The sequence below is a fragment of the Carassius carassius genome, chromosome 32, assembly GCF_963082965.1.
Source record: "Carassius carassius chromosome 32, fCarCar2.1, whole genome shotgun sequence".
Taxonomy (NCBI): Eukaryota; Metazoa; Chordata; class Actinopteri; order Cypriniformes; family Cyprinidae; genus Carassius; species Carassius carassius.
Window position 1 is genome coordinate 5,524,553 of NC_081786.1, and position 14,565 is coordinate 5,539,117.

General features: G+C 35.4%; 2 protein-coding genes across 5 annotated transcripts; one reads left to right on the forward strand and one right to left on the reverse strand.

Annotated features, from left to right (window-relative positions):
* Positions 1-2,807: 2,807 nt before the first annotated feature.
* Positions 2,808-8,138, reverse strand: ankef1b (ankyrin repeat and EF-hand domain containing 1b). The gene is made up of 9 exons (XM_059519978.1): positions 7,664-8,138; positions 7,275-7,474; positions 6,296-6,445; positions 6,092-6,215; positions 4,839-5,673; positions 4,519-4,745; positions 3,809-3,936; positions 3,598-3,735; positions 2,808-3,519 (listed from the first exon to the last, which is right to left on the reverse strand). The coding sequence occupies exons 1-9, from the start codon at positions 8,034-8,036 to the stop codon at positions 3,472-3,474; spliced, it is 2,223 nt and encodes a 740-aa protein (XP_059375961.1). The 5' UTR covers positions 8,037-8,138; the 3' UTR covers positions 2,808-3,471.
* A 129-nt stretch (positions 8,139-8,267) lies between these two features.
* On the forward strand, positions 8,268-13,309 carry khk (ketohexokinase). 4 transcript variants are annotated; one of them, XM_059519974.1, is made up of 9 exons: positions 8,268-8,500; positions 8,659-8,775; positions 9,478-9,612; positions 9,873-10,007; positions 11,473-11,545; positions 11,709-11,855; positions 12,509-12,597; positions 12,742-12,899; positions 12,995-13,309. In XM_059519974.1, exons 1-9 carry the CDS (start codon positions 8,409-8,411, stop codon positions 13,081-13,083), a joined length of 1,035 nt encoding a protein of 344 aa, XP_059375957.1. In that variant the 5' UTR covers positions 8,268-8,408; the 3' UTR covers positions 13,084-13,309. The 4 variants fall into 4 exon arrangements, with proteins under 4 accessions (XP_059375957.1, XP_059375958.1, XP_059375959.1 ...); XM_059519975.1 differs by lacking the exon at positions 9,873-10,007 and having other exon boundaries at positions 8,270-8,500; XM_059519976.1 differs by lacking the exon at positions 9,478-9,612 and having other exon boundaries at positions 8,270-8,500.
* The last annotated feature ends 1,256 nt before the right edge of the window (positions 13,310-14,565 follow it).

Below are 14,565 nucleotides of genomic sequence, written 5' to 3' on the forward strand. Positions count from 1 at the left end.
TGTTTAAACATGCAATGTAAAACAAATCACACACACCCCCTTAGATAGCAGAGGAGAAAATAACTGCTGGAGGGTATGGATATTGACTCAGCACATACAAATGAGATAGTAATGCTAGTCAGTGCAACATCCAACAAACAGGAAACCCTGCTAAATATATTGATTTACACTTACAAGATTACTAAGTCTTTAGCACCCAAGTCTTGTTTACTGTCTGAAGATGCCGTTGTTATCTAGAATGAAGTCTAGCATATTGATGTCTTGATGATATTTAAATTCAGATTAGGTTGTGAATTGGGTTTTTATTATGAGATGTGATTTACATATCATTGCAGCTCCTTTCTGTTTGCACCGGCAGAGCAATTGCTGATTAATCCTGAATTCTTTGACACAAGTGCGCACTTACAGGACCCATACTGTTACCAATTAAAGCTAATTTATTTAAGCCAGATTCTCTTCAGTTTTTCTTGTCAATCAGCACTGCCAGAACCCACCCCCACAACATGTCAGAAAGAGCCCTTATCCTATGTTGCTCATGGTAAAAAAAAAAAAAAAAAAGGTGGGAAATCTGTCATTAACCTCATCATCTGCCTACCATCGATGATTGCATGCTGAACTGTGAATAAGCAGCAGAAACAATATCCCATCTTTGTGTAGGCTTAATGGCACTGCTGCAGATGCAGATAATTATATAGCAGAAAATACATGTGAAATAATAAAAAGAGGCACATTTAGAGAACCACCTTTCTAAATATCATGTGCGCATCTTAATGATTCAAATACATAAGACATTCAGCATATTTCAGCAGCATGGAACATCACAGTTTTTAAAGGACTCACTCTCAAATATCTGATGAGGTCAAATTGGATCCACTAACTTGAACATGCAAATTAACCATTAATTATGATCTTTTACAATTTGGTATTTTAGACCATAATTGGACCAACCACAAAAAATATGAAAGGCTGTCATATATTAAAGACAGAGAATGGAATACAAGCTTTACTGCACAGTACTATACACTGAGGAAGCCTGTTTTCACAAACTTAAAAATAAAGGTTCAATATTTGATTCCATGGTACTGACCTGTTTCGACCGTAACACATTTTGTCCTATTGAAAGGTTCTATACACTTAAAAATAAAGGACGCAAGAGTGGTTTTCACTGCGATTCCATAGAAGAACCATTTTTGGTTCCCCAAAGAACTTTTCAGAGAACAATTCTTAAAAGAATATTTTGACAGCTTTGTACCATTTTTCTAAAAGTGTAGATCTTTCTCTTTAGAGTCACTAGAATGCTGATTTGAGCAACTGGCATTCAAGACTGGAATTATAAATACATTTCAATTTTTTTAAAACTAATTGTGTCCTAAAAAACAGAATGTCATATGATAACATTTGGACTTGATACTTGTTTCACCTTCATTTATCGAATAACCTTCATATGCTTTTCTACATATTCCTCCCTCCTCATTTGTGGTACACCTTTCTCCTTTCCCCCTCCTCTTCCTTTTTCCTTTGGAGCTAAAGATTAGGAGCTGAGGTGAGTGTGTCTGTGAGTGCCACATCATCAAGGCAATTACCTCCAGCACTGGAGCCAATTATCATTTCCTCATCATTTTAAGGCCTTGCGCTTTAACAGTCCTGGTGTACAGTATGAATGAATTATTTCATATCGAATCTAACCTGTCTATTGATTACCCTGCTTCTGTCTGTAGTGCAGAAGAATTGATATCTTCAGTGTCTTGTCCTTTCTGCAATGGCCACTTGAACTATCATCACATCCGGCTGCACAGATAGAGTTCCAGCTGACTCCACTGTGTCTCCTTTCATGCGAATGTGCCGAGTCAGAGCCTGTGAACAACAATGTGCAGGTGTTCTGAATTTCTATTGAGCTTTGCAGAATTTACATTCAATGGAGATGAACAGCATTTAAAAGTACATTTTAGACATAGAGTGAGCTGTTTGGTTTTTAGGGTCTTGTAAAATAAATAGTTCATCCAAAAAGGAAGATTTGCTTAAAATGTACTTACCTTCAGGTCATCCAAAAAAAAAAAAAAAAAAAAAGATGGATTTGTTGCAATTTAAAATAGATTTGGAGAAATTTAACATTGCATCACTTTCTCACCAGTGGATCCTCTGCAGTGAATGGGTGCCGTCAGAATGTAAGTCCAAACAGCTGATAAAAAAAACATCACAATAATCCACAAATAAACCACATCACTCCAGTCCATCATTCTTGTGAATTGAGAAACTGTGTTTGTAATATACAAATCCATTAAATAATTTTAACTCCAAACCATTGCTTCTAAAATATGATTAATCTATATTCAATATCCAAATTTTTCAATCAGATGAGAAATATGCACAGATCAAACACTGTGACAAAAGACCAAAACAGCTCTAAATAAATTTATATATATATATATATATATATATATATATATATATTATATATATATACTTTGCACTGGAGGAAGTGTTATTATGATTTATCGATTCATTCTGATGGCATCCATTGGATCCAAAGGATCCATTGTTGGTCAAGTAACGGAATGCTAAATTTCTCCAAATCTATTCTGATGAAGACACAAGCTCACCTACATCTTTAATGGCCTGAGGTTGAATACATATTAGTTTTTAGGTGAATTATTTATTTAAACACCACTAAACGGAGTCATAGTACACCTATGTGCTGTGCACATTATTTCTTGTACACAATATTTTATATCTAGCCTATATTAAAAAATAAACTTTTCAGTGTTTCTTCCTTTAACACATCCAGACAAAATTCTAATGTTAATCTTTAAATACATAAGCAGACCTATTATTAATGTCTTGTTGTCAACCAAAATGTTGTCCCAAGTTAAAATGGTGCATTAAATTATGCATTATTGTTTCTGACTGCCCCCTACTGGCCAATGTGATGATTTAAATCATGCACGTGTTCATGCATATTTCAATCAGAATGACACAATCACTTACAATGATTAATGTGTTACCTTGAAACATGTGACTGACATCTCCTTTTCCTGTGTTCAGTGGGGGTTGGTCGTTAGAGCCAAAGTCACAGGAGAAGCGCAAAGGAAAAAGGCTTATAGAGCAGGTGGTGCTCTCAGTCAGGGGTTTGTACAGCAGTATCCCAAATGGCAGCACACTAAGGTGACCACTGTGCATCTCAGTGACTGATTATGAAAGGTTATTTTTATCCACTGTCAAGAAAAGGGATTTACATGGTTTTTCTGTGGTCCTTCTTTCATTTTTTTTCTCAAATGACAAAAGACGAACAAGTCTGGGAAAGACTAATTTTTCAGAAATGAAAGAAAGACAGTAGCTCTGAATGCAAAGCAGGTTTTGCACAGAGACATTTAATTTATTCCACCCCAGTCATTCAATCCCATTCAGCTCTGGGATGCTCTGTTGAAGTGTATGAAGTCCTTGAGAAGCGTCTTTTTGTCAAAGTGTTCCCTTCTACTTCTCAGTGTGTTGCGAACTGTTGGTAAGATGTTTCCCCCAAAGCTAGAATGCAGAAAACATCAGAAATTCTCAGCGTCTATCGAACATCAGAAATTTTCTTTTTATATTAATCTATCTTACGGTTTTGGGAACAAAGCTGATGTCAGACTTGTTGGTGCCACTTCTAATCTTGAACTTTGGGTTCTTAACTATGATATTGTCTCTCAGGTCTTTTTTCACAGCTGCTGAAACCAATGGTGCTGGTGACCGAAAACGCATCTACAAAAACAGAATATAACTCATTAAACATCCAAACAATAGCTATAGAAAAAAGGGCATTTTCCCATTTTACCTTTTCTTGTGCTGAAGAGGCTGTTTTTAAAGTTGGTTTTTCTTTGTCCTTTCTGCTGAATTTGGCCATGAGCAAACCAATGATTCTCGCATCGCCATAATTTATAGCAATGTCCAAGCAATTTTGGTCTGTGTATACAAAAATATTGAATTGTTTTTTAAATAAATGAAGAAAAATATACAAATAGTAGACTGTTACAAAAAGTTTTCTATTTCAAACTAAATTTGAACTTTCAATTCTTCAAAGAATCCACAAAAGTTTCCACAAAATTAAGCAGCACAACTGTTTTCGACATTAATGATAATAATAATGTTTCTTAATCACCAAATCAGCATATTAGATTTCTGAAGGATCATGTGACACTAAAGACTAGATTAAATGCTGCTAAAAATTCACATGAATAAATTACATTTAAAAAAATATTTACATAATATATATATTATGTAACATTTAATTTATTCCTATAGATATATATATATATATATATATATATATATATATATATATATATATACACATAGTAAAAAATATATTCACAATATTGCAGTTTGTACTGTATTTTGTTTAATCATATAATGCATCCTTGGTGAGCATAAGAGAGTTTTTTCAAATATTCTTAAAATTCTTAATTTAACTCTTACTGACACTAAACTTTCGAAAAATAATATAATGTAGAAAAAATAGAGGCATTTCAATATCAAACCCAGCACCTCTCTTATTTTTTGCCATGACATTGGCTCCAGCTTTGATGAGATACTCTACACAGCTGAATCGACAGCTTTCAATAGCTCTCATGAGTGGAGTTGCTCCATTCATTGCCACTGCATCCACCACGGCTCCAGATTGCACCAGCATGATGGTAATTTCTACATGACCTGCATGGCAAGCATGGTGGAGGGGCGTCCAGTTAAACTGGTCAGCTGCATTGACGTCAGCCCTACGGAGTCAAATAAACAATGTTTTTTTTTTTTATTACACAGTCTAATGATCCTCCAAATACATTAAATCTGTAGTTTTCTTTTAGCATTACCTCAGTAAAATGAGGAATTTAGCTACTTGGTAGTTGCCACAGCTGCACGCTGTCATGAGTGGTGTCTTAAAGAACTGATCCTTGACATCAACAGGCACTTGTTGGGTAAACGCCAGGCTGAGAGATTCTAGATCTCCAGTCTTCACACAATAATGGATGTTGGTATAGGTCTTTTCAGACTCATCGATATACCAAGCCGAATCATTCTCAATGGGGTGAATTGGTGGCCGGTCTGGGTTGAACCGATTGGTGTCAGTAAATGGCTGGTAGATCTCGATCATGTAGTAAGGTAGTCCACTGTCCTCTCTTATTGAGATTTGCTCAGGTGGCATTATGCATATGGGTAACGATGAGGCAGATTTGCCACTCTTCTTTTCCTTGCTACCCTTTTCCTTCTTAGCCTGCTTCGGAGCGTAGGATGAGATGACAAAGGCCTTCTGGAGGTACTTGAGGCCTTTGAAAAAGTCATTTATGTTGACGACACTTTCACGGTTTTTGTCATGTTCCATGATGATCCTTTGTAGGTTCTCATTACTTACAGGAGCTTGATGCACTTGAAGCAAAGACACAAATTTCTCCACAGAAATGTTTTCAACACGTTTGTCGAGTCCCTCAGCCATTTCAAAGGCTTTGCGCAATGTTGTCTCGTGCTCACAGGACCAGTCGTGAAGGGTGACGGCCCAGAGTTCATTGGGGTTTATAGCATCGGGTGCAGAAAGCTTCAAATGCATTTTCTCTGCTTTTTTGAGCTCCTTCAGGGCAGCTTTGTGGCCATTGCTTTTGGCGACTTGGCTTGGAAGTTGACCTTCCAGATTCTTCAGTTTAGGATTACATCCTGTTGTGGACAAAAGAGAGGACTCCCATGAATAAAGGTGCGGTCACATTTACCGTTGTTCTGCAAAATTTGTGGGTAAAATCCAGGCATTCCAATAGAAATTTGCAAAGCAGCTTCTCGGGTTTAAACAGGAAAGCAACAGAATTATTGATGCAAACTTTAAAAAAGAGGCAAATCTAAATACTGCATCTGTAGCAAGACAATAGTGTCATTGTTCAACTCCAGTGAGTTCAGTGTTGGTTCAGTCAGTTCAATATCTGTGTCAAGTTAATTTAATGTGAAACCAGTTCAATTCACTGATAAGCAGCTCTACTGAAGACAGTAGTGTGTCGGTATTCAGCTTGAATCAGGTCAATGTTTATTTAATTTAGTCAGTAATTGTTTTGGGGAAAATGGAAAGACATTAGACCCAGCCTACCTCTTTGGGCCAGGAATCTACAGCACTCATTAAAGCCGCCAGCAGCAGCGAAGTGCAGTGGTGTGTTACCCTTTGTCGAGCTGATACCCAAGTCAGCAGAGTATGCAGACAGCACCTTTAAAACCTGCACAAAGCAGAGACAGTAATACTCTCCAAAGCAAAACAAAGGTGAATTTTGTGCTATTCAAAATGCCATGGCATAACCTCAAGGAAACCTCCTTCTGCGGCAAAGTGGGCAGCACATCGTCCTTCCTGATCAAGCATGTCAGGATTACCTCCTTTTTGTAAAATGGCTCTGACAAGCTTCACAGCACCAGCCTTAGATGCCTCCATGAGCGCAGAGCATCCTGTCAACTTTGGAGAGCCAAAACATAACAAATATACTGATTCAACTCAAAATCCAAATTTTCATGCTGACCTATTAAACAGACTGTATCATATTTTATATGGAAAATTCGAAAGACTCCAAATTACCAATATGATCAAAACTTCGCTGAAAATACATAAATTCTGTCATCTGATCGATAGTTACTTCCTTTTTTAGCAATTAAAAGGCCTTTGAGTATTTTTCCAAAAACGTAGTCTTTTTGATGTATAAATCTTTATTGATTTAAATGTAAGAATAACCTTACATTGTAATCAATATTTCAAAATCAAGTCAAAATGTGTATATCAAATATGATATATTAGGCTTTTGGGGAACATTTTTTTTTTTCATCGCTCAGTCATCATTGTTTTATATATTTTGCCTGCCACAATAAAGTCTAATCTACAGAACTGTAATCATAAAGCGAAATATTTAATCTTACTAAGACAAATTATTGAGAGAGAGAGTGACAATTAATACTTACATGCATTTTATGTAAGTATCCTATGACACCGTTATAAAGATCTCACTGATCTACATCAGATTTTTTGGCCATATAAATAATAATTTATGGCCATTAGCAACTGCAAAATATTGCTCAGTTTGGACATCTAAATAAAGCTTCAAAGTCCTAATATGAGCTCCATATTGTCACTATATCATACTATATGAGCTATAAAAGTAATTGTAATATTATGTATTTGTAAAAGAGATCTTTGAATCATCTATGCATACAATTTTGGATTATTGCTGTGTCAAACATATAAGGGAACATTAATCTGATTCTGAGCTATGATTTGAGGACAGATCTCCAACCTGATTTGCTGCATTTGGATCAGCTCCTTTCTCCAAAATGTTTATGCACAGATCTTCACAGTCCTTCGCATGCTCACAGGCGAACACAAGCAGTGGCTTCCCCGAGTTAGAAACATTGTTGACATCTGCGTTGCAGCCGAGCGCCATCTGCAGGCAGAGAGCATGTTCTTTAGCTGGAGAGATGCAGTAGAACAGCATCCCTACAAATGAAGAGGATAATTAGTAAAAGCAATACTAAATATAACCGAGGAAATTACAATAAAAAATTATTTCAAAGAACCTATACAATAATTTCAACGTTTCGGTTATATACTTTGAGACTTCGATATGTAAATACATTGTAAACAAGTTCGATTAAAATTGTAGAGGTCATAAAAAGATGTTCTTGCCTTTTCCCTCTTCATCTGTGAGATTCACATTTGCATGATTTGTGATCAAAAGATACACAATATTTAAGTAGCCCAACTGTGCAGCCAGCATCAGTGGTGTGCGGCCCTTCTTGTCCTGTATGTCAGGATGGGCTCCCAGTGACAGAAGGAACCGTACCAAGTGTTCATCACGATCCAGAGAGGCTTGGTACAAGGCACCGAGTCCCTGTTTGGGTTCGGTCAGATTTAGCAGATTGGATACACCCACGTCGACCATCTTATTTATCTGTGCTTTGTTTTTCTCCCTCACATATTGCAGGAGTTTATAGATCTGGAGGACCTCGAGGATGCCTTCCGCCACCCAGTTTACCACACTTGCTGAAGTCTCCTCCATTCTCTTATCTATTAGTCTTCAAAAATAATAAATCATATTAAAAACATGGCAATGGGGCAACTGAAAGCCTGTCAGATCATGTGTACATTCAAATATTTAAACAACAAAGTTTTTAGAACTTACTACAAAAACGTAACTGACAGCACAGTCTCGGCTGCACTCGGTAAAAATCGGAAATCGTCGTGTTCAGCTCGCGCTGACACTTTCGGCCACACTCGGTAAAAGCCGTTAGACTTCGTATTCATGTTTACGCTCTCCCGTTCACTGAAAGATAAACGTTCTCCCGTTCCTGTGCTTCCTGTGCGGAACAGTGTAACGTCATGACCTTTCGTCTCATGTCCTTAGTTCAGGATTTCGTTCTGCAGGAAGAATATGGGAGACAAAAAGATACTCAGCATTGGTTTGGTGTGTCTGGATATCATAAATGTTGTGGATAAATACCCGGAAGAAGATACTGATACCAGGTAAGAAATTCTGATAATAATGTAGGCCTATTAATTGCTAATTATTTATTTTAATGCACTTTAAGCGTTAGCTTTCCGAACGCATAATCAGACCATAAAGAGCATGTAGTTAATGTTGCATCACAAGTGTTATACAATAACGTGCAGCTGGTTGGTAGTTGTTTGTCTCAGAGATGGCAGAGGGGAGGAAATGCGTCAAACACGTGCACAGTTTTGTCTCTTCTTGGGGCCCCGTGTGCATTTATGGGGTCCTTGGCTCCTGGACCAGTAGCTGAGTAAGTGTTTTCTACCTACTATTATGCAACAACATTTTAAAAATATTATGTATATTTTATATATACATTCATGATTATTAGGAGTTCCTTATTTTCAGCAATGATGTGCATTTGATCAAAATACAACACAAACAGTCATGTTGAAAAATAGTTACAGTTTAATAGAACTATTTTTTTGGTCACATGATCCTTCAAAATTCATTCAAATATGCTGATTTGGCACTTAAGAGATATTTATTATCAATGTTGAAAACAGTTGCAATGTTTAAATTTTTTGCCAAAACCATACTTTCCCCCCCCCCCCCAGAATTCTTTAAATCTTGCATTTATTTGAAAAATAAATCTTTTGTAACACATTTACTGTAACATTCATGATCAATTTAATGCATCCTTGCTAAATAAAAGTATTAATTTATTTGAAAATAATCTTTCTTTTCCCAGACTTTTGAATGGTAATGCATTGGTTTCCCCAAAATATAATGTAAATCAACTGTTTTCAACATTGATAATAATAAGAATAGCATCAAATCATCATATTAGAATGATTTCTGAAGGGTCATGTGGCACACTCATATTTTCTTGCTCCTGCAACTTAAATCAGCAGAAATACAATTTCCTGTCCCTCACACAACTTAAGTTTATATACACTGCACACTTGTATTCTGTATGGATATACTTTTCCTTGGTAATTTGTTCTTCTAGCTTCATCTTGAATGACTTTCAAATGTACAAGATTGACATCTCTCTTCTTCTGGAGCATGCTGATTGCTCCTTTCCAGCTTCTGTAGTAATCAGCAGTGTGACGACAGGAAGCCGTACAATTCTGCATATGAACAGGTTTGTGTGTGAGTTTGTGTGTACTGTAAGTACTATGAAGCTCTTTCCTCACAGGATGGCTGTCACAGCAGATCACATCAAAACAACAAGTGAAAATATACTAACTGCCAAAGTGGTAATGCTTTTTCCCTTTAAAGGGTGCACTAAAAGTGAATGGTTCAAAGTTCTGGCACGCTTTGTGAGCCTGTTGTATTTTTCCTTCCCAAATCACTCAGTAGTGAATATGGTTTACTGCAATGCCTCTCTATTTGCTGCACTAGTTTCATCGTGGGGGATTTTGCACAGTGTGGGGTGGACATATCTGGTGTGGCTTGGCAGCTGTGGGGTGAGACACCGTGTGCCTGTTGTGTGGTGTGTCCCACCAAGGGCTCTCGCACTGTCGTGCTCTCGGACACGTAAGAGTAACATCCAAAGTTACAACAATCATAACATAGCCAAAGTTAGATGGGCACCTGGTAAATTACCATTTCCCATTCTCTAACATAATCTAAGAAAGACTTTCCGCAATGGCACTGCTGTAATTGACAATAATTTAGACTTAAAGTAGCTGCCATTAACAAATCATGACAATTTGACATTGCATGCATTAATTTGAGTGCTTATTTTTTGTTGGGAATTTGTTATTTTCAATTAATTTATGTTTTACTATTAAATGTGTTTTATACAAGATTATTTTATTTAGTTGTTTTAAACAACATACAACAGGACACAATGTCAAAGCTTACTAACTAACTAGCTTATTCCACGGCTTTCTGAATTACATGATTCTGAAAGATCAGTTGCTACATTCTATGGCCAAATATTGTATATGGAATATATGATAACCACTTAACTATATAATTTAATTTAGAATTTATCATTATGAAGCTCACATCATGTAAATTTATTTGGTAAGCAGCCGTGTAATAAGTTGTTTAATGTCCAGTCATTCAGTCAGCTTGTGTCTAAAAAATAAAAAAGGTCATTGTGACTTATCTCACAGTTTTGGCATTTTCCTCAGAATTGAAAAATATAATATAATCTCAATTCTGACTTTATATGTAAACTCATGACTATATAGATATAAACGCACAATTCTGAAAAGGAAAGTTTGAATTGTGTGATAAACTAGCATTTGTGAGAAAAAGTTGCAATTAGATTTTTATTTGTAATTCTGTAAAGAAAGAAAAGAAAAGAAAAGAAAAACGAAATTGTGATTCAGATTTTTGAGAAAAAGTCAGAATTCTGAGGGGAAAAAAATCTCAATGGCGATACGTAAAATCAGAATTCGTGAGTCTGAAAAATAATTAATATTTTCCAATTCTTTTTTTTTTTCACAGAATTTTTGATTTGTGAAGATAACATATCACCTGGTTAAGGTTTATCTTCGTGGTTAAGAATGTACGTTGTCCTCACTTTCAATTGCTGTGTTTGTTTTTTAATATATAAAACAACACTTATTTTCACCTAGGCCTTGAATAATATCTCTAGTCTCTAAAATCTTTTTTTTTTTTTGAGAACTTCCAAAATATTTCCCGTCTTTGGTTTAGTATATAATCACAATTATCTTGTAATCACAGCCCAAAGCTGGCTATTTGTACTGATGACTGTTATCAAATGCTTACCGTATACAAACCGACAGGCATCCGGTCTAAGGCAATAATCTAGGGTTTTTCCACTATACAGACTTTCACTGATTCAGTTTGTGACTCTAAACAGTTTTTAATAATATGATTACAGCAGATCATGTCAAAATAAAGGGATAGTGGCCTATCATGTACACAAAGTACAATTATTATTTACTGATCGTTCTTTAAACACTGATTGTTGTAGTCTAAAATACAAAAGAACTTTCATCAGCTATTCTCTCTGTTTAATCAGAAACTTGCCAGATGTTTCTGTAGAAGATTTTTCAAAGGTGGACCTGAGCCAGTACAAGTGGATCCACTGGGAGGTGAGAGTGTCTGCCAGATATCTTTCACTTGCTTCATAGTAACACTCCCAAGTTCGCACTAGTCACACTGAAACACTATTTAGGTTATATATATAATATAATAGCTTTATTTCAGAGAATAATGAGAAAACTAAAGCTGATTGTTTTATGAATGCATTGTCAGGGCCGTAATGCTGACGAACAAGTGAAGATGATTGAGAGGGTGAGAGAGTATAACAGTAAACAGGAAGAGAAGAACAGAATCAGCATCTCTGTGGAAATCGAGAAGACCAGGGAACCCCTCTATCAGCTCTTCCCTCTTGGTGATTTGGTATGATTTTACTAGATTTTAAACAAGCTTCACATGAATAAAACACATTATGTTAACATGGATAAACCACATTGTCAAATGTTCTTTGTAAACTGGTTTTGGACTGTCAGATCACTCAAAATATTTACATTTTGAACATTTATTCAAAATATTTTATGTATATTATAATGTATGTAAACTACCGTTCAAATGTTTGGGGTGGGAATTATTATTTTATGATTATTATTTTATTATTATGATCATTTAAGGAAGCATTAAATTGATCAGAATTTATAATTTTATAAAAGATTTTGATTTCAAAATGTTTAGAATTCAGCTTTGTGTCCGTATGAAAGAAAAATGACATTTAAAAAACTACAATAAACACATTTATTTTAAAATGTTTATAATATTTCTTAACAGTATTGTTTTTATTGTATTAAATATATTACATAAATATATTTAAATAAGACTATTTTAAATATATTTAAAAATGTCAAAATATATGACTTATAAGAAGGTCCTATACATAATCAAATATTTCTTTTTTATTTTTTGCTTTTGATTTTTAAAATCTTTAAATAGTGTGCCGATTATATATGCAGGTCCGGTACAACATTTGAGATATGTTTGTACACTACACAGCTTGTTTATCAGTGGCTGCTTTCACTCAGGTCTTTGTCAGTAAGGATGTGGCCCAGCACTTTGGGTTTACCTCATCCGCTGCTGCATTGAAGGGTATCTACGGTCGTCTGAGAAAGGGGTGAGTCAGTGTTAAAACCTCCACTAGATGTCATTAATGATCAAAAAACTCTGGCCATGTCTATTCGTAATCACTGCTTAAGTGTGTGCTTTTTTGAAATATTAGCTGTTCCATTTGTTTAGATGAGTTTTCTTGTGTGTCTAGAGCTACCCTAATTTGTGCCTGGGCAGAAAAGGGAGCGGATGCCATGGGTCCCGATGGTGTAATTATCCATTCAGATGCATTCCCACCTGAGAAGCTTGTAGACACGCTTGGAGCAGGAGATACGTTTAATGCCTCTGTGATATATTCCCTTTCTAACGGTAAGGATGAAGGTCTGATTCTGAAACACAAAGAAGTAAGAGGTTATTGTAAGTTGTGGACATAAACCAAACCGGATCCTTTTTCTTTTCTGCAGGGGGCAGCCTACAGGATGCTCTCACATTTGGCTGCCAGATTGCAGGCAAAAAATGCGGCATCCACGGATATGATGGAATTTTACACTGAACATGGCGGAGAGGTGCACAGCTGGAATGTAGTACAGACATGAAGCATGCTGATAAACTTAACTAGCGTTGTAAAACAGTAGTCATTGTCAAGGCATGATGAGGTACTGGAAAATGGTGCTTCACATAGAAAAGACTAATGTATATGCAAAGGATAAGTCTAAATTATGGTGGTATATCCTACTGATGTTCTTCTGTATTAAGAATTAATAAATTGAAGAAAACAACTTGCAACTCTTCACTTCTGCTTAAAAAAATATATAAATAAATAAATTCCACTTTAGGATTTTTGTGTACACTACCAGTCAAATATTTGGAATAATATTGTTTATACATATTTTTGAAAGAAGTCTTTAAAAAAATGCATTTGATCAAAAATACTAAAATATTACAAATATTAATACTGTGACATATTATTACAATTTAAAATGACTGTTTTCATTTTTATTTTTACTTTAAAGTGTAATTAATTTACTCCTGTGATACCAAAACTGAGTTTTCAGCATTATTACTTTAGTCTTCACTGTCACATGATCCTTTAGAAATCATTCTAAGACGCATTTTTTTGTTATTATCAATGTTGAATACAGTGATACATTTTCTTTCAGAAGTTTTGGGTAAGAAATGAATACTGTTATTTGTAAAGGATGCAATAAGTTGATCAAAAGTGAAAGTGAAAACATTCATACTGCAACAAAAAACAATTTGCTTCACTTTATATTCACCAAAGTATTAAACAGCAAAAGCAGTTTCAATATTGATAATAAAAAATAACTATTATTAATAAGAGCACCAAATGAATATCTAAATCAAATAATATTTCACAGTATTACTTTTTTACTGTACTTTTGATCAAATAAATGCAGCTTTGATGAGCATAAGAGCCTTTTATGAACACATTAGTCTAAACTTTTAACCTAAACCTGTACTAAAGAAAAAATATTGTGAGCATACTATCCAACAGTGCTTTGATAAAACTTATGAGTTATGAGACGGAGTACAGGGATATTGTTCCCTGATTAATACTGAAGTGTTGGCAAGCATTTCTACTGCAGTAGGGAGTGTGTTTGCACTGTATGCAGATAAAAAGGGACAGAGGAAGACAGCTGAATATAAGTGAACAAAGATGAAAGACAAACAGGATACGTGACACTTTCCCACCCAGTCCCATTTAGACACAGCTGGCCAGCACTACACGGATTCTTTTACCACACCCATTGTGCATTAATGACACCCTGTCTGTCTGACAATATCTGTCTGACATTTACTTAGGGGAAAATTATACAAACCGAATTCCTTTAAGCCTACGTTTTTGATATACTGTAAAATGCACTCTTTTCTCAAATTTGTGGAAATACTGTATCACATGCCTAGAAATCTGTAGCAATCACTGACAAATGTAAGTAACTTTTGTGACTGTAGGTAGAGTAGTCTTACTTTTAAACTTTACAACTGTTAACATACTTAGCATGAAATTAATCAC

Coding starts and splice junctions, on each gene's coding strand:
- ankef1b (XM_059519978.1), bottom strand. CDS start 8,036: ATGGAGGAGACTTCAGCAAGTGTGGTAAACTGGGTGGCGGAAGGCATC. Junction 7,475..7,663: donor CACAGATGAAGAGGGAAAAG/GCAAGAACATCT, acceptor CTTCATTTGTAG/GGATGCTGTTCTACTGCATC. Junction 6,216..6,295: donor CAGAAGGAGGTTTCCTTGAG/GTTATGCCATGG, acceptor TGCTTTGTGCAG/GTTTTAAAGGTGCTGTCTGC.
- khk (XM_059519974.1), top strand. CDS start 8,409: ATGGGAGACAAAAAGATACTCAGCATTGGTTTGGTGTGTCTGGATATC. Junction 8,501..8,658: donor GAAGAAGATACTGATACCAG/GTAAGAAATTCT, acceptor GCTGGTTGGTAG/TTGTTTGTCTCAGAGATGGC. Junction 11,856..12,508: donor TCTTCCCTCTTGGTGATTTG/GTATGATTTTAC, acceptor GCTTTCACTCAG/GTCTTTGTCAGTAAGGATGT.